General features: G+C 44.0%; 1 protein-coding gene across 7 annotated transcripts in view; it reads right to left on the bottom strand.

Moving 5' to 3' along the window:
* The window catches only part of TTC7A (tetratricopeptide repeat domain 7A), a 193925-nt gene that overhangs the window by 160588 nt on the left and 13578 nt on the right, over positions 1–19759 (bottom strand). For 6 of the 7 annotated variants that reach the window (XM_075042871.1, XM_075042874.1, XM_075042870.1 and 3 more), the window contains 2 exons: positions 3393–3523; positions 1588–1709 (listed from right to left, as the gene is read on the bottom strand). In XM_075042871.1, the coding sequence (XP_074898972.1) occupies positions 1588–1709; positions 3393–3523 (253 nt within the window). Of the gene's footprint in view, positions 1–1587; positions 1710–3392; positions 3524–12775; positions 12831–19759 lie in introns of all 7 variants that reach the window. The other variant, XM_075042873.1, reaches the window with a different exon arrangement.

Raw genomic sequence — 19759 nt, 5'->3', positions numbered from 1 at the left:
CTCCCCTCATTTTTTGCTTTCTTCTCCATTTTATTGAGCAGGAAAAGGAGGAGGAGTGAAGAAAATGAGAGAAAATATCTTTGACTGGGGGTGAAGGTAAAAAACACAGCCAAAATGAAATACTTTCAAAGATGGTTTCCTTAAAAAAAGTTCATAAAACTTTGACCAGCAATATTACACAGAGCAGTGAGAAATCAGTATCTGATTCCTTAAGAAAAAAATAGGATAACATAGTGCAAGAGCAGGACTAGGGAATGATGGATTCTTAAAAGTACTGTTTACACATGTTGAAAAGACACTCTCCCTACATGGCAATCTCTCCATCACCTAAAACAGAGCTGATCATGTTTTGAAGACATGGCCTGGTTTAGGGAACAGAGTGCCCTCACCAATTGCCTTTGGAAGTGGGCATTAACAATGTCTCTTTTATTGCTCTTGAAAAGGTTTTCCTCAGGTGAAATTCACTGTAGGCTTGCAGATACCAACTCCTCTTGCCCTTCCAAGGTTCACTGGGAGCTGCATTTCAGAGGCATAATAAATACCCTGGAGCAGCACTGTTCCCGCATGCATTCTCTCTAGTAAAAACACACAGATTTGGGGGGTATTGATTGGGACATTGTCGTGGTTTAACCCCAGCCAGCAACTAAGCACCACGCAGCCGCTCACTCACTCCCCCCCCATCCAGTGGGATGGGGGAGAAAATCAGGAAAAGAAGTAAAACTCCTGGGTTGAGATAAGAACGGTTTAATAGAACAGAAAAGAAGAAACTAATAATGATAATGATAACACTAATAAAATGACAACAGTAAGTAATAAAAGGATTGAAATGTACAAATGATGCACCGGGCAATTGCTCACCACCCGCCGACCGACACCCAGCCAGTCCCCGAGTGGCCAAATCCCTGCCCCCCCCCCCCCCCCCCCCCCTTCCCAGTTCCTAAACTAGATGGGACGTCACATGGTATGGAATACACCGTTGGCCAGTTTGGGTCAGGTGCCCTGGCTGGGCATGAGAAGCTGAAAAATCCCTGACCATAGTCTAAACACTACTGAGCAACAACTGAAAACATCAGTGTTATCAACATTCTTCACACACTGAACTCAAAACATAGCACTGTACCAGCTACTAGGAAGACAGTTAACTCCATCCCGGCTGAAGCCAGGACAGACATTTAAGACCTTAAATAAACAAACAAACAAACAAATAAATTGAAAGAAACTACCCTTAAGACTTCACTGAGCTCTAAACCAGGTCCTGTGGCTGAACATTTTAAAAGCACACAGCAGTGTAAATTCCACTCTTTCTTTACAGTCAAACTCCCCTCATCTCCACTGGGAACAGAGCTGAGTCAAGACAACAAAATTGTTCTACTCCACCCTACTTGCGGGTCTGGAAAAAGGAGGCTTAGGACTCTTAAGAGAGACAGAGAGACACAAATAGGAGGGAAGGAAGGACACTGAGGGGACTTGAGGTGAGCCAGCAGCAAAAAAGTCAGAACAGAACATATACAAAGAAATAAGCCTTCATCTGTTCTGAGACAAAACATGCAACATTATCTATTTTTATTAACATCTACATCCACCTACCCCTTCTTTAAATGAGTCACGTAGGCACTCTGTAGAGCTGCTTCCAGGAAGTAGGAAAGTTCAAACTCAGAGTAAGTCACGTTGCTGCCCTTGATACTCCTTGAATGTGTGTTGTTTAAGGTCTGTGAGGGGAGTAAAGAAATATCTGGGATTACAGGCAACTGGTTGAACTAGCCAGTTCCTCATGAGCCAGAGACATCTCCAACAATAAAATGTTAGCTTCGGCCATCAGATTTCTCCTCAGACTACCTGAACACTTACCTTCATTAGGTATTCAAAAACCCCTCAAAGTCAACTTTAAAATAAACTATACAGTGACTTCCATGAAACATTCTGCATCCAATATGAGTTTTGAAACACCATCCCTTGTTACTTTCCAACCTTTAATAAAGTAAGTAGAAAGCTACACGTTAATACCCAGGGCTTCAGAAGTACTACTCCAACCACAGAGATCCAGTGTCTTGCCCAGAAATATTAATGCAATGTTTGAGTAGGTTATGTCTAGCTTAACATAACATAGATATTTATTAAGAGTTAGTAAGCTATCAGGAGTCCTGACGAAAAAATCTTGACATTTCCTCTGTTTCTCCTATCAAACCCTTCTTGCTTTTGCTTCCTTACTGGTAACAAACAGCTTTCACTGCTGAAAGTTGCCCTGTGTGGACTCCAAAGCAGGGTTTTAAATCCAGGACTGGAGAAGGCCTATGGACTTTTAGTACATCTATCAGTAATCCTGCATCCTTGTCTCTGTGTCCAGAAGGTGAATGAATTACTGTTCAAACTCTTTTGCCTTCTTTGCAAACAAAAGCTGTTAGCAAAAACACTTACAGTGCCCAGTACTGGCAGGAACTCGTCCTTCCACAATGGAAGGACAGTACTTAATTTTAAATAAAAAAGCCATTCAGTTTTTTCCTACAAAGAAACAGACCAGACAACTTGTTAGCTGGCTTTCTTCATGAATTTTTATATGTACTAAGCTCATTTTTTCTTGTTTTAATGCAATTAAAAACAAAACCTGGAACAGAAACACACCTTTGCTGCTGAGAAGAGCAGAAATAGCTGGTCAGAAGGTCAAAAGCTGTTAAGTTACAGAAGAACATGTACTGCCACGAGTGCCGCTGGTGTCAAGCACAATGTGTGGCAAAGGAAGGGCATGGAAGCCCATGGTGTGCCCTGTTAAACTCAGCTAGGCAAAGTTACAGAGACTACTAAGCATGTGTCCAGCAAATCAGTGGCACGTATTACAGCTCAGTGGAGGGCTCACAGTACTCATCTTGCTCGGCATCCTAGCCAACCACTGACTAAGCAGTTACTTGCTAACTAATGATCTAGGTTCCTCCAGTTTCACTTGGAGAAGGTGAAGCACTGGCAATTAAATTGCTATGGCTGACCCAGAAAAGGTTGCTTTCAGCTCGTTAGGGATCTCAATATCCACTACTGTGTATCATTTACACAGCAAATACGTAAAATGTCTTGAGTTTCTTCATGCTGGCACTTGCTATGCAAAGTTTGTAGTCCCTCTTTAGTAAGAGCTAAGCTTGAGATACCACCTGAGCATATCTGAAGTATTCAGTGCTTTACCACAGGCAAAACTGGTTTTCAGACCTCATTCTCAGAGGAAACAGGCAGAGACCAGGTAAATTGCTGTTTTGCAACTGCTTATACTGAGACATCACTCCTTCCAACTTGTTCTCATACTCCTTATTGTCTATGATCACCTGGCATTTCCCCATCATTTTTGCTGTCAAAACCCTGGAAATTCCACCCAGGCCCCCAGGTAACACCCTGAGCACATTTCTTCTTACCTTTTCAAGCTCCTGCAAGTACACCTGGGCAATGACACATGCTGTCTCAAAACAAGCCATGACTTCCTCCTCTCTTTCACACAGTCGAGCACGTGAAGCAATTGAGTTGGTTGAGCGCTCCAGTGACAGACCTGCAAAATGGCAACACCTTTAACTGGAGCCCACCAACAGCAGCATGGCCGTATTATTCCTTCATTTACCATCTGACAGGAAAGTTTTTCCATAGGTGGGTTTCTCCCTTGTTTTAGTGACTTTCAGTAAAAGACCCCCAGAAAAATATAATTCCTACGCATGCAAGGCATTTTTGTCATGCTGCTCTAACCCACACTGCCACTGCACACTTCTACAGTGCCCTTCAAACACTTTATGAAGAAAGGACATACAATCCCCCTGGTAGGGATGAGCAAGCAGAGAAATTAAGGCCTATATTTCAAAGATGGCTATAGATTTTGGGTACTTCAATGCAAGTGCTGTTTAAGAAACAACTTGGCACTGGATTTGATAATTTCTAAGCATCCACTATTCCAAGTGAAGCTTTCAATAAGCAGCAGTTTTGAGGGGAAAAAGAAAAAAAAAATACCAAAACAAAGTTGGAAAATCTGAGGCCTCTCTTGGAAAATCTGAGTACATGCAAATTGCACATAGACATACAACAAGCTCTTGGCAAGGCACAAGAGACTCTTAACCACAAGATCACCCTCTTTTCCAAAGAAAGGAAAAAACCCTGGGTTTTGTACTACTAAAACTCTTTTCTTGTATCATCATCCAACCCCACTTACAAACAAAGAGCATGTTAATTGAAGACCCACAGCTATTGTCCCTACATGAAAAACTTTTATCAGATCCTTGTCTGGCATCACACTGACATCCTTTACATCTCTAAATCTATTTGGAGAGGCTACACATCCACACACCAATTTTACTCTGATCAGTGTAGGTTCTTATGACACACTGGATCTCTACAATACACCACTGCTTGGAAACTCATGTCTTTACACCAAATACAACTGCACTGGTGCCCCGTAGCCTAATATGGGTTGTAAAAAGTTCAGCACATGCTTCCCAATAAATTTTATATATAACAACACTCCCTAATACCAATGAAAAATGTGTACCATGTAACACAAAATCCTAGTGTTCCTGACCCAGATCCACAGAGGTGATGAAAGAAGAGAGTTCAGCTGTCTGGACAGCCTTTCCAAGGAAGCTATTTAGACTGCTGCAGCATACGACAAAAGATTCTGCTCCACCTGAGGAGCCACCATGTGTACCAGGAGCCACACTTTCCTGGGACCCTGCAATCCCAGGAGGCCCAGCACTACAGCACAGCTCATTTCAGGAGTCTGACAACGAACTGCAGTGAGGCAGCAATGGGGAGCCAGGTTTCGCCATGATCAACAATGCATATGAATGCTCATGCTGGAGGAGCCCAAGGTTCCTAGGCAGTCTTAGCTTTGTTTACTTCTCACGTTCAACATTTCTGTTTTGTCCTCTTGGTTACTCTGTGTCGTGGTTTTAGCCCAGCCGGTAACAAAGAACCATGCAGCCGCTCGCTCACTCCTCCCGCCCCCCTCCGGTGGGATGGGGGGAAGACGGAGGAGAGAAAAGAAAAAAACCTGGAACCTCGAGGGTTGAGATAAAGGCAGTTTACTGGGACAACACAAAGGAACTACAACAACAACAACGGTACTAATGAACGAGTATACAAAAAGAGTGATGCACAGTGCAACTGCTCACCACCCGGGACCCGACGCTCCACCACTTCCCCCACCGAAAGAAGGATCCACCCCCCCCCCCCCCCCCCCCGGCCCGCTCCCTATATATATACTGAGCATGATGTCACATGGTATGGAATAGCTCCTTGGCTAGTTCAGGTCAGCTGCCCTGGCTATGCCCCCCACCTCCCAGGTTCCTGTAAAAATTAACTGTATCCCAGCTGAACCCAGGACATTATCCACCCCTTATTCTATACCATCTACATCATGCCCAGATCTTACATTTTCCAATCAACCACTACCACTTTCCTTGTCTTATATATATATAAGTATATGAACTTGTTCTTCTCCCCCCTGCACACACACACACACACACAAATGGTATTCCTTTAGCCTATGGGCTATTCCTCTAATGTGTCCATCGATTTATTTAGTCCATGACTTTGGGACTCCATCTGTTGTAACAGTTCTTCAGGATAAGAGAGATGGTGTGAGATGTTGGGTTGTTGCATGCTGCCTCTGGAACTTGCGGCTAGTACATTTGGTGCAACTCACGCCCTTGGTCTGCAGGTCGAAGATGTTGATCTTGAGGAAATTGCTGGGTGCCAGTTCAAGTTCTATTGCTGTTGTACTTGGCTCAGTCCCAAAGTCCATGCTGCAGTCATTTGGGTAATTCTTACAGTAATACCCTTGATATGGCATATAGACATTATAGTTACAATGACATGCATTGGCAGGTTATTTAGCAGTTAAATATTATACAGCCCAATTCACTGGCTATTCTCTCCCAAAATCAAATCTCCCTGAGGTACACATCGAACTTCTCCATCCTTCTGCATCACCCACCAGGTGTACTCAGGTCCCTGAGCAAAAACTCCTTGAATGGGTTTGCCTCTGCTTGAGGGAGGACTAACCCAGACTGTCTTTCCTAATATACTCCTCATGCGCACTACAGGGACTTTATCCCCTTCTATAGTATGTGGAAGTCTTGGTTGGGCAGGGCCAGCCCGATTGGCGGATCCTCTAGTATTAACTAACCAGGTGGCTTTTGTTAAATGTGTATCCCAATGTTTGAAAGTTCCACCCCCCATCGCTTTCAATGTAGTTTTCAGCAGTCCATTGTATCGTTCAATTTTTCTGGAGGCCAGTGCGTGATAAGGGATTTGATATACCCACTCAATGCCATGTTCTTTGGCCCAGGTGTCTACGAGGTTGTTTCGGAAGTGAGTCCCGTTGTCCGACTCAATTCTTTCTGGGGTGCCGTGTTGCCATAAAATTTTCTCTTCAAGGCCCAGGATAGTGTTCTGGGCAGTGGCATGGGACACAGGGTATGTTTCCAGCCATCCAGGGGTTGCTTCCACCATTGTAAGCACATGGCACTTGCCTTGGCGTGTTCGTGGGAGTGTGATATAGTCAATCTGCCAGGCCTCCCACTGTTTATATTTCAGCCATCGCCCCCCATGCGACAGGGGTTTTTGTCGCTTGGCTTGCTTAATTGCAGCACATGTTTCACATTCGTGGATGACCTGTGCAATAGTGTCCATGGTCAAGTCCACCCCTCGATCTCGAGCCCATCTATATGTTGCATCTCTCCCCTGATGGCCTGAGGTATCGTGGGCCCACTGAGCCATAAATAGCTCACCCCTACGTTGCCAGTCCAGGTCCACCTGAGACACTTCAATCTTGGCGGCCTGATCTGCCTGCTGATTGTTTTGATGTTCTTCAGTGGCGCGACTCTTGGGTACATGAGCATCTACATGACGTACTTTTACCACTAGCTTCTCTATCCAAACAGCGATATCTTGCCACAGTGCAGCAGCCCAAATGGGTTTACCTCTGCGTTGCCAGTTGCCCTTCTTCCATTGCTGTAGCCACCCCCATACGGCATTTGCCACCATCCATGAGTCAGTATAGAGATAGAGCACTGGCCACTTTTCTCTTTCAGCAATGTCTAACGCTAGCTGGATGGCTTTCACCTTTGCAAACTGACTCGATTCACCTTCTCCTTCAGCAGTTTCTGCGACTAGTCATGTAGGACTCCATACAGCAGCCTTCCACCTCCGATGTTTTCCCACGATGCGACAGGACCCATCAGTGAACAGGGCATATTGCCTCTCATTTTCTGGCAGTTTATTATACAGCAGGGCCTCTTCAGCCTGTGTCACCTCCTCCTCTGGCGACATTCCAAAATCTTTGTCTTCTGGCCAGTCTGTGATCACTTGTAAAATTCCTGGGCGACTGGAGTTTCCTATGCGAGCCCGTTGTGTGATCAGTGCAATCCACTTACTCCACGTGGCGTCAGTCGTGTGATGTGTAGAGGAGACCCTCCCTTTGAACATCCAGCCCAGCACTGGCAGTCGGGGTGCTAAGAAGAGCTGTGTTTCAGTACCAACCACTTCTGAAGCGGCTCGAACTCCTTCATATACTGCCAATATCTCTTTTTCAGTTGGAGTATAGCGAGCTTCGGATCCTCGATATCCCCGACTCCAAAACCCCAGGGGTCGGCCTCGGGTCTCTCCAGGTGCTTTCTGCCAAAGGCTCCAGGTAGGGCCATTCTCCCCAGCTGCAGTGTAGAGCACATTTTTAACATCTTGTCCTGTCCGGAGTGGCCCAAGAGCTACTGCATGAACAATCTCCCGCTTAATTTGCTCAAAAGCTTGTTGTTGCTCAGGCCCCCATTTAAAATCGTTCTTCTTCCGGGTAACTTGGTAGAGAGGACTTACAATTTGACTGTAATTTGGAATATGCATTCTCCAAAAACCCACAACACCTAAGAAAGCCTGTGTTTCCTTTTTATTGGTCGGTGAGGACATAGCTGCTATCTTGTTGATCACGTCCGCAGGGATCCGACGACGCCCATCTTGCCATTTTACTCCTAAGAACTGGATCTCCTGCGCAGGTCCCTTGACCTTACTTTCTTTTATGGCAAAACCAGCCTTCAAAAGGATTTGGATTATTTTCTTCCCTTTCTCAAAAACTTCTTCTGCTGTGTTGCCCCATATGATGATGTCATCAATATATTGCAGGTGCTCTGGAGCTTCACCTTTTTCTAGTGCAGTCTGGATCAGTTCATGGCAAATAGTGGGGCTGTGTTTCCACCCCTGGGGCAGTCGATTCCAGGTGTACTGGACGCCCCTCCAAGTGAAAGCAAACTGTGGCCTGCACTCCGCTGCCAAAGGAATGGAGAAGAATGCATTAGCAATGTCATTTGTGGCATACCACTTAGCTGCCTTTGATTCCAGTTCATATTGAAGCTCTAACATATCTGGCACAGCAGCGCTCAGCGGTGGCGTGACTTCATTCAGCCCACGATAATCTACTGTTAGTCTCCATTCCCCATTAGATTTCCTCACGGGCCATATGGGACTATTAAAGGGTGAGCAAGTCTTGCTGATCACTCCTTGGCTCTCCAGTTGGCGAATCAACTTGTGGATGGGGATCAGGGAGTCTCGGTTGGTGCGATACTGCCGCCGGTGCACCGTCGTGATGGCAATTGGCACCTGTTGCTCTTCAACCTTCAGCAACCCCACAACCGAAGGGTCTTGGGAGAGACCAGGTAGGGTAGAGAGTTGCTCAATCTCTTCCGTCTCCAATGCAGCTATACCAAAGGCCCAACGGTACCCTTTTGGGTCCTTGAAATACCCCCTTCTGAGATAATCTATACCAAGGATGCACGGGGCCTCTGGGCCAGTTGCAATGGGGTGTTTATGCCACTCATTCTTGGTTAGACTCATTTCAGCTTCCAATACAGTTAGCTCTTGGGATCCCCCTGTCACACCAGAGATACAGATGGGTTCTGCCCCTTTATAACTTGATGGCATTAGGGTACATTGTGCACCAGTGTCTACTAGAGCTTTATATTCCTGTGGATCTGATTTGCCAGGCCATCGAATCCACACTGTCCAGTAGACTCGGTTGTCCCTCTCCTCCACCTGGCTGGAGGCAGGGCCCCTCTAATCCTGGTTAGAATATCCGTTACTCACTTTTTGCACACGTGAATCAGAAGTCCCTTCAAGAGGATCAGAAATGAGATCGGCCCATCTACTGCGTCTGGGGGACTGCTCACGGGAAACTGGAGCAGCAGTTTTCCAAGAAGAATCCTCTTTTCTGGTTGCTTTGTCTCGCAACTCCCGTACCTGTGCATCCAAAACTGAGGCAGGTTTTCCATCCCACTTCCTCATGTCCTCTCCATGGTCACGCAGGTAAAACCACAGGTTAGCCCGTCGTGTGTACTTTCTCTCTCCTCTCTCTTGGGCAGAGGAACGCTTACTCCCAATAACTGCGATGCGGGCCTGTACAGGTGAGGAGGAGGACATATCCACTTTGAATTGCTGGAACTCTCGGGACAATTCCTCTACAGCTGAGACACAGGCCCGTAGGGAGGAAGAGAGACTTCCTTCATATTGCTGGAGTTGGACAGCTAATTCATCCACCGTTTGTCCATAGCCTTCTTTCCAGGACATTACTGCCAATGAGTTGGCATAGGTTGGTGGTGCACTTCGTAGAAACTTCCGCCACATCGGTTGTGTGCATTGGACTTCATCTGGATCTGTGGGTGACTGCCCATTTTCTGGATCATTATAAATCACCTCCAGCACAGCTAATTCCCGCAGGTACTGGATACTTCTCTCCATGGAGGTCCACTTGCCTTGGTGACATGTAACTTCATCCCTGAAGGGGTATCTTTCCTTTACACCTAACAGAAGTCGCCTCCAGAGGCTGAGAACTTGTGTTTTTCTTCCAATCACCTTGTCGATGCCCCCTTCCCTAGACAGAGATCCCAACTGCTTGGCTTCCTTACCCTCTAATTCCACACTACTAGCCCCACTATCCCAGCACCGGAGCAGCCAGGTAACAATGTGCTCACCTGGGTGGCGGCTAAAATCTTTTCGCATGTCACGCAACTCACTCATGGATAGAGATCGGGTAATTATTTCAGGTTCTACCTCTTCCTCCTGTTCTCGCGATGACCCTGGTTCACTTTCATCTCTCACTAAGCGAACTGATTTCTTTGTGTGTTTCTTTTTCTGTACAGGGGCGACTGATACTGGCACAGGTTGGTTTTCTGGTTTAGCCGCAGTATCTGTCACCAGGATAGGGGTAGCCACAGTACCTGTTGTCGTGGTAGGGGCAGCCACGGTGCTTGTCATTGGGGTTGGGGTAGCCACGGTGCTTGTCGTCGGGGTTGGGGTAGCCACGGTGCACGTTGTTGTATTCTCCATCTTTTCCCCCTTTTCCCCCTGAGGATGCTGCCTAATATCAAGCAGTGTTTGGTAGATACTGGCCAGGGCCCAGCACAGTGTAGTGAGTTGTGTGTCTCTGGGATAACCACAGCATTTTTCTTTCAAAAATTCTATCACTTCATCAGGGTTCTGTAGTTGTTCGGGAGTGAACTTCCAAGTCACTGGAGGTGAGAAGTTCTCTAGATACCTTCCCACATTCTTCCACATGCCGTGCCACCCATGCATATCAAGCTTTGGGACAGATCTCTGGGTGGTACTCTTTAAGAGCCTTTTTGTAGCCCTAAACAAGACCTGGAACATAGTCAGGAGGCATAGCACTAACAGCACACTGGCTTGCGCATCCCAAGGATATTCGAAATTCTCGAAAACTGTTGTAATTAGTCGGAAGGAGAAAAGGGAGGGGAATGGACGGGGGGAAGTATCCCCCCCAACTTCCCAATGGATTGGGTGTAATTACCAATAAAATCCGACAGAAGGTGCCCAAGGTATGGAAATGATATCACTGCCTCATACAGATACCAGCTTAACCTCATGACCAGTGATGTAATCATTTCAAAAGTCGACATTGCCCAGTACAGCAAAATGATAATCCCAATCACTCTCCCAGAGATGAGATACGCAACTACAGGCAATACATAGAGCATATAAGAACTTACAAAACGCCACCATGTAAACAAATTAATCAACATTGTGAATAACATCTATTTATCTAGTATAAGAAATACGTATGACAAATTTGTTTCAAACACGCTCTGGCCAGATCTGTCGTTATCTCAATCCTTCGGGCCCCACGTTGGGCGCCAAAAAGGACTGTCGCGGTTTTAGCCCAGCCGGTAACAAAGAACCATGCAGCCGCTCGCTCACTCCTCCCGCCCCCCTCCGGTGGGATGGGGGGAAGACGGAGGAGAGAAAAAAAAACCAAAAAAACCTGGAACCTTGAGGGTTGAGATAAAGGCAGTTTACTGGGACAACACAAAGGAACTACAACAACAACAACGGTACTAATGAACGAGTATACAAAAAGAGTGATGCACAGTGCAACTGCTCACCACCCGGAACCCGACGCTCCACCACTTCCCCCACCGAAAGAAGGATCCACCCCCCCCGGCCCGCTCCCTATATATATACTGAGCATGATGTCACATGGTATGGAATAGCTCCTTGGCTAGTTCAGGTCAGCTGCCCTGGCTATGCCCCCCACCTCCCAGGTTCCTGTAAAAATTAACTCTATCCCAGCTGAACCCAGGACACTCTGCTAGGAGTTTCCCTATCTCATGTCTTAGATTTGAGCCAGACATGAGCGGTTAGTTCAGTGCGTTGAGAAGATGCCCCACTGGTGCAAGCTTGGGAGGTGGCTCCCCACTCCTTCTGCCTTCTCCCAAGTCAGAAGTGCATGGCATGTTCCCTAAAGGACCTGTATCTTGGAGAAACACACATTAGTACCTTTCACCTTTGAAAATCCTGACCAGAGTAGAGCAGGGGGAGTGGACTTACTTCAAACTGCCAGTGTGTAACTGTTTACTTCAAACTGCCAGGGATAACAATCATTTTGCTGCTTTTAACTAATGCCCATTTTGTGTTCTCTCCTTTCTACTGACATACACATTGTACAGCATCCAACATATAACAGATTTTGTATTCTAGTCCATCTATGAAGTCTCTGGCTTTATATCATGGTTTGCTTTCCTATTATTTCAAAATTTCTATTTTCTAACCCTGTTCCTATGTAATGAAGGGGAAAAGAGGATGTTAACTCTCATAAGAAAAAGAAAACATCCAGTGCTGAAGCTAGAACAATCAGCCTACAAATATTCTTCTTAGATTTGTCTCAGTTTTATCTACCTCTGAATTTCTAGTCATCCCCCTTACTTGAAAGTAAAATTTAAGAAGTGTTTCATTTCAGAGTCACCATCCCCTTAACTGCAAAGTGGGGCTGAGGGCCCTGAAAGAAATCCAGTACAATCCACTGACTTTCATACACATGCAGCATTTAATCAAACTGCAAGAGCCATCCTAGCACAGTCTGTATGGGGGTGGTTATCGTGGGAGATGTCACACAGAGACAACAGGCTGATAGAAAAACATTTACATACATGCTGCAGCCCACTGCAAGGAGCTACCATCTCCAAGCTCTGTCGTGTGAGAGGAAAGCAAGCAGCCTTTGCCAGCACCAAGTACTGACAACAAACGTGCCCATCCATGCAGTCAGAAAAACAGAGCTGGGGTTGATCAGAGACAGGGGAATGAATTAACAACTCCAGAAAGGTTTCTTGCCACAGTAAGTACAGAGCAATATACAGTGTATTAAAACAGATACTATGCTACATTGCACACATTCTTCTACTTGTAAAGGGCAAGAAGGAAAAATGACCCACACGATGCGACATTAGTCATGGTTCTTTCTGCTAATACCATATGCACTGACCTGATGTCATCAGAGTATAAAATCTTCTAGAGAATCTGAACAGGGCTATTCTTCCCTATCACAGAAATGCAATGAAAAGAAAAATTAGAGCAAACAAACTGCAAATCCAATAGACAAAGTGAAGAACAGAAGAATAACAACAAAAGTTCCCTGCTCTTGCAGCCACCAACTCAGTCCTCACAGTGTAAAGCCCCAACAATTACAGAATTGCTCAAGGTGCAGTTGGACAAGACCGTTTACAAGCCGTCCAGTCCCGAAAGCACAAATTCCACAAACTCTTCTCCATCCCCCAGTTATCAACACAGAAAAAACTTTGCAGCACAACATACATTTTAAATTCAGCTCAGTTCCCAAGAAGTGTCAGAAGGCCACAAAAGCACATGCTACTTCCACACTGGATTTAGCAAGAGAAGTGTAGCTCTTGCCAAGACAGAATTAGCTTCTGAGTAAAGCATAAAGCCATATGCTTTCTTGGTAGCTGGTTAAGGTAAAGGGACTTGGGTATTTTTCACAACCAGTCATGGTAAGATAATACTAACTTATAACTTATCTACGCTAAGATTTTTCTCATGTGAATTGGGTGCCCAAATTTAAATATATAAATACATATATACCATAAGAAAGTTGTATTCAGTGAAAATACAGATTTCTAATAGAGTATGGCCCAAGCTCAAGATTTAAAGAGAGACATGCTTCCAGATTATCCTTTTTATAAGAACAAACTCTTCCTACCCACTTCAGAGGCAGTAACTTTCTATGTATAGAAACACTGCTTTTCTTTCCTGCATAAAGATAAGGCTTCCATTCATCTCTAGTTCTCCCAAAGATTCATCTCTAGCTCTTGATCTCTCTATAATCTTTGCCCCTTCTTGTCCCCTTCTAAAGCTATTCTGCATTTATGTCAGAAAAAACCCAAACCCATAAGGTTTGTAAGTGGTGTCACTGAACTGATTTCTTCCTAAAGCTGAAATGCACTGCTCTCATTTATGGAAACCTGAAAGGCAAGACTTTATGAGGGCTTATTTCCACTTTCATCTCACTCAGTCCTTGTCAAGGGAAGACATCATATCATGTAGCTCCCATGCTCAGAGGTGATGTTATCACCAGAACTGGAACACACATGTGCACATGGACATACAGTACCAGATTCTCAGCAACATAAATATGAAAATTCATGCTGGAAGGGATCCCAAGAGGTCAATCTTTCTGCTCAAAGCAGTGCCAGCTCAGGGCATTACCCAGCCTGGTCTTGAAAGCCTCAGCGCATAGATGGAGACTGCACAATTGCTAGGGAGAAGAGGAGGCTAAGGTGGCTTTCTTCTTTTCCTCCAGTTCATAAACAAGTTCATCAAACAGCAGCGTTCCTCCTTCTGAGTAGGTGAACTATACCAACCTACTCACAGGTTCTTTTCATTTTCCTTTTTACACAGACTTCCAGCCTCCTGTATCTGGATGAATTTACACTACTGATGAATGGTGGGTTCATGGTGCAAGAATTCAGGGTCAGCAGCAGCACACCACTTTTACCAACAGTGTTAGCCTGCAGCTGCTAAAACCCCATAGCCCAGGAGCATCAGAGCTACCTGGCAATCTAAGGAAGGATCAAAGAAACACAACACCACACAGAGCATGAGGCTTACCTCTTGTGTTGTGTCCTAGTGCTACACTTGTGTTGAACACAGCTATGGCAACTTGAAACAAAAGACAGCTTAGGGTGGAACTTGCATGCCTGCCAACTGCATCACCACCAGCCTGCAGAGCAAGGTTACAGAACGTATGCTCCTGGGCCACACATAAAGGCCATCCTGGCCAGAAGCCAGTGTGCTGCCAAGCTAAGTGCATGCAATAGTTCTACTCTACCTACAGGAAGGGAATTAATTTGTGTTGAGGTAAGCCAGATGTGAACATATTGCATGGCAACTACTGCAGGGAAACTAGTTGTGTGCATGTTTTCACTCTGTGGCAAATGCCCGGTCATTCTGGGTAGCCGTCCCCAACGGGAGAGTGCACTTCATTTCTAGCATGCAGCTTTCAGCCTAGTTCAGAAGCATGGCTCTAGAAAATCAATTAGCATTGAAATAAGACTATTTTTAAGACTAGTTCTTCAAACATATACACATGCATGCTGACTAATCAAAGTTCAGCAGAATCCTAAACAGTTTTCAAAGACAAAATTTAAAAGCACAACCAAACCATTTTAGAGAGGGCATTATGACCAGCCTGCCCTGCCTGCTAAGGTTTGAACTTAAGAGCACAGCACTCAGTCAAACTCTTATATTACAGTATCTTGGAAAGCAAAACAGCCTGAACCTTAACAAGCCAAAGCAGCAGTTGGGATTAGGTTGACATAGGCAAGACTCAGCACTATGCATTATTTCTGCCACTATTCACAGCAGTTCAAATAATTCACATCATGGGTCTCAACACTCATCTCCCCAGCAATTAAGCTATGATTTTTCAGGATTTATTTGCAATGCAAATAGATAAAGAGCAGGAAGAAAGGCCTAGAAGCCCTTGGTTTTGAACACATTCATTCATACATACTGCAACTCATGAAAGGTGGGGTGGAGGAGAGAAGTTTTGTTTTGCAAGAAAGCTGCACAAACTTCTCTCACCATTGCTTCCTATCATACAGAATTATTGTATATTCATAGCAATCCATTATAATCTTGAGGTATTTTTCATGTAAGTCTCAAAGGTAGGAAGGCAGAAAATTCCAGTAACCCTAAATAAAGTTATCTGAAGACCTTTTTGTCCATAAGCTGGGAATGAAGGCTGAAAATGTAAGTAACCTGTGCAAGGCTACTTAGTTGCATCAAAGCAGAACTCAAGACTCCTACTCCCAGCCTTCCCACTAGATGCAATAAAGCAATGCTAACAATGTTACTTCCAACTGTTTTGAAATTAAGAACTCTGTCTGGTTAGCCTTGTAATTACACCTAAAGCTGGCTGTTAAAACTAGGACAGCTTTTTGATTGAGTGGCTGTGAAGCCAGAAGGGAGCAAGCACTCCCCTGAGATGGAACCTCAGTCACCTACCCCTGATCAATGACGCGTAGGCTCTCCATCACACTGCATATATTACTGCCTAGCAGAAATCATCAGCCTTAATCCAAAGATGCTTATTTTTCTGAGCATATCAAGACCTGCTGCCTATCAGCTGGCTGCTCTTAAGCTTCATGGCAGATCTTTGAACCTTAGCTTTAACCTGTAATAGTGGTCTCCAAACTTTTTTGATCACCCACCCCTATGAGTAAAAAAAATAATTATTGAGCATGCACATTCAACATACGTATATAATTATATACACACACTGCTTTACAATGTCTTTATTTTATGTGTTTATCTTTTAAAAAATACCTGCTAAGTAGCATGCTACTGACAGCCACCTATCATCACAGAAAAGGCCTGCAAATTCAGAACACTTAACTTTTTGTAAAAGCAAAAAGGCACAATTTGTCTAAGTTTGACAGCTCTTTTAAGCATTTTGCCATGAGACAACCAGTGAGCTTTGGTGTGGTACAAAAGATTTTCATGGCCACTCCCCATCTCATTAAAAAGTATTGTAAAGAGTCTATTTAAAAGTCTTGTGTTTATAGTTAACCCCATTGATGACATCCTACAGCACTTTGTGCACTTCTGGGTCCCCCTTTGCTGCCAAGTATTTCTTAGTGTATTGCATTATTGAACCAGAATCTAACAAACTCCTTAAGCTGAGACATCTTAGAAGCATTTGTACTTTTGTGCAACTGTATAGCAAACCTCCCACACTGCGTAATTTATTCTAATACTTGTTTCTTCAAGTCTTTGGCAATGTCTTCTATGTGTCTTCCAAAGGAATGCATTTTAGTTTATTGCCATACTGTTTTCTGTGTATTATTTCAGCCGTTTTGCCATGGCAGGAAGAACAAGTGTTTCCCTGATGGTATGTGGTTTTTCATCTCTTGCTCTCATGTATGAAACTTCAGAGGCTTCTAAAAATTTAAGTTTAATGAAATTTTTTGAAGTACTGAATTGAGTATCATTGGACCTTAAACATCACTGATGAGATCTGATTAGTCTGCCATTGCTTTTACCTGATGAAGAGCTCATGCTAGGAGTAGTGTTAGCTCTGCCATTTTCTTACTGTTCACTTGTGCTCATGCTATTAGTATTACGTGCAATCCACCGTTTCTTTCAGGGAATCTTTAAGCTACTTGTCTATTTCACAAGGGTTAGTTTAGTTAAAACTAGATAATATAATACATAAATCCACTTAACCAGGCACAAGAGAACTGCAATACACTGGCAGTGAGCAAAAAAGCAAGGGTGTCCCGTGAGCCCCTCTGCTGTGTGGAACACCCACTCTTTTGTAAGACACTTCATGGGCTGTATGTGACATGGGACCCTCTGACATACATACTGAGGGAGGGCACCACTGTCAATCCAATACATTAGTAAAGCTTAATTTTAATTTTTTTTAAGAAAAAATAAATATAAATAAAAGTTCTAATATTTCTCTCCTGCACCCCAGTGGATCATCTTACCCCCTGGGACACACGCACCCCACTTTGGGGACCACTGTTATAAACATCTTAATTGTCCTGGTACAAGAGGCCACCTCCATTCCATAATATATCTGATAGCAGTTAAGGAGACATCTTTGCTGGAGTGATGCTCTGGGGCACAGCAAACACAGGGGAGAACAGCAATCTCTTAGAGCCCCGCATCTAAAGGACTTCATCTACACCATCCACATCCATAAACTTTCACGGCATGCTGCAAGAATTAATTTTTTTTCCCTGGTCTAAATACAACAGGCAGAAGCAGAAGAGAAAAAATGAAAAGTGGATGGGGCACAAAGGAGAGAGATGGTGCTGATAACCACGTATTTGGATCTATTCAGCTTGAGCTCATCTGCATCACAGCTCAGCAGCATCACCAGCAGTGATGCAGTCACAGTCACTGAACCAGACTACCCCACTTTCACATGTACTTTGGGAGCAGGACGAAGAAAAGAGGAAGGTAATTCTGATTTTACTATTCTGATTCGTATCAAGAACTCAAGCCAATTATACTTCAAATTTGTTAGAACCGTCATTGCCTGCGAGGACTAACAGGATTGTTGCCCTGTCACTTAAAAGACGGTCAAAGACATTCAGACTATACTCAAGGGTATACCAGTACATGGAAATCTTCCCATAGCCACTGGACACATATCATGCTACACAACACAGCCCCAGCGTGGGGACAGCATCGTAGCCATCTAAAAGCTACCTCTAGCTTAGGCCATCTGAGAGTCCATTTGTATGTTTGTTCTTTTAGTGAAAATAAGTGTAGCATGTTGTCTCATGTTACCACACAAACATTGTGTGTTCCTTGTTCTGTCTCCTCAGAAAAGCATATGCAAATATTCTTGTATCTCCTGGTGCTGCTGAATCCACAGCTTTAGAGAACTAAATCATAGTGCAGAAGGTAGAGAAGGTTTTGTGCGTGTGTGCAACCAGCACCTGGAATTGTGTGTGGAGAAGGGAGTGGAAGACTAACAAAACTTTACCATCACAGAAACCAAATCACATTAACAAAAGGAACAAGAAGTTATTTTCTTTTTCCATTTTCCAAATTTCAGTTATTTGCATGTAGTAGCCTGCAGCTAACTCTCCTCAGAAGTCTAAAGTCACACCCATGCTGCATTTGTGCATAGCAGATTGTGCTAAACAAACTACTTCTAAAATGCAAACAGAATGAAAAGTAAACTATCCTATCCAACAGCAGAAAAGAGCTCATAGAGTGTAACAGCAAAGCCTAAGTGCACCAAGAATGCCAAGGCTGTGCTTGGCAACTCTTCCACATCCAAGCTGGAAAGCAGTGGCACCGATGTACACAATTCACCAACATGCAACAGCTTCAAAGTCATCACTGGCACAAATTGAGAGCAACTCCAAACTCTTAAATTTCTATTCTGAAAACCCAAATAAGACATACTAATACCAGGCCCTTTGTAGATGCTGATGTCTTGATAAAACTGGGGCTTTTGCCTATCAGCTACTCTGATGCCAACATCAATAAACAGCATGTTTCCTGTCAAGCTGTCAGAATTGTGAAAACTAGCACTTTGCAGTGTACACCAGGTATAGAATAAAGTCTCTCTCTCTCTGATGCAGATTAACATTTAAAAGATGCAGCTTTTATAAAGCAAAAGTGATAACAACTTCCGCCAACAAAATGCCTTACCCTCAGTTACTCAGTTCTTAATGCTATATGACATCATATATCCTTGTGCCTGGGACTCAGTTTTTCTAATGGCCAGGCAAGAAAACGAGTTTATTTTTTAGGCTCTGTTTAAAGGAACCCACCTCCCCACAGATCTCAATGCACAGAGAGATGAATCTCACCCCTTCTTAGTCATCAGAGAAGGATTCCAACAAAGGAATTTGTATCCTGCCACTGACAGATCCTTTATTTAAAAAAAAAAAAAAAAAAGCAAAGAAATTTTTTCTTCCACTGCAGTTCTACTTAGTCACAGCAGCAGCTGAAAATACTGATGAAAGTAACCTCACTGAGTAGCTGCTAGTAGAAGAAACAGTAGTTAAGGAATAGGAGACTACTGCAAGCCAATATATCGTATCAAAAGCAACATATAGGTTAACACAGCTACATACTGCCAAGTGTCAATCATACTCATGAAGCCCATTATCACCCAAGAGCAACATATTTGTACGAAAAAAGTGTAAGCAAAGTTTTAGATAATTTTTCCCTCAACTGTCACCCAAGCCTATGCTTTTCTCTTCTTAACTTTGTGCCCAGTATAATTCTGGCTCTTCAGGATCAACAAACTTTCCTAAAGACTACAAGGAATGCTGGTGGTGTCTTTAGGAAAGTCTTATCTGCCCTCCTAAACACTACAAGGAATTCAAGCACCTTAACCAGCATTGTTGCTTCCAAGGTAGGAAGTTCCAGACAGTTGTGAATTGGGACCCCAGGGAAGTCGGCAAACTTTAAAATA

The sequence above is a fragment of the Buteo buteo genome, chromosome 12 (genome assembly GCF_964188355.1).
Source record: "Buteo buteo chromosome 12, bButBut1.hap1.1, whole genome shotgun sequence".
NCBI classification, from domain to species: domain Eukaryota; kingdom Metazoa; phylum Chordata; class Aves; order Accipitriformes; family Accipitridae; genus Buteo; species Buteo buteo.
This window is presented reverse-complemented; position numbering and strand designations above follow the sequence as displayed.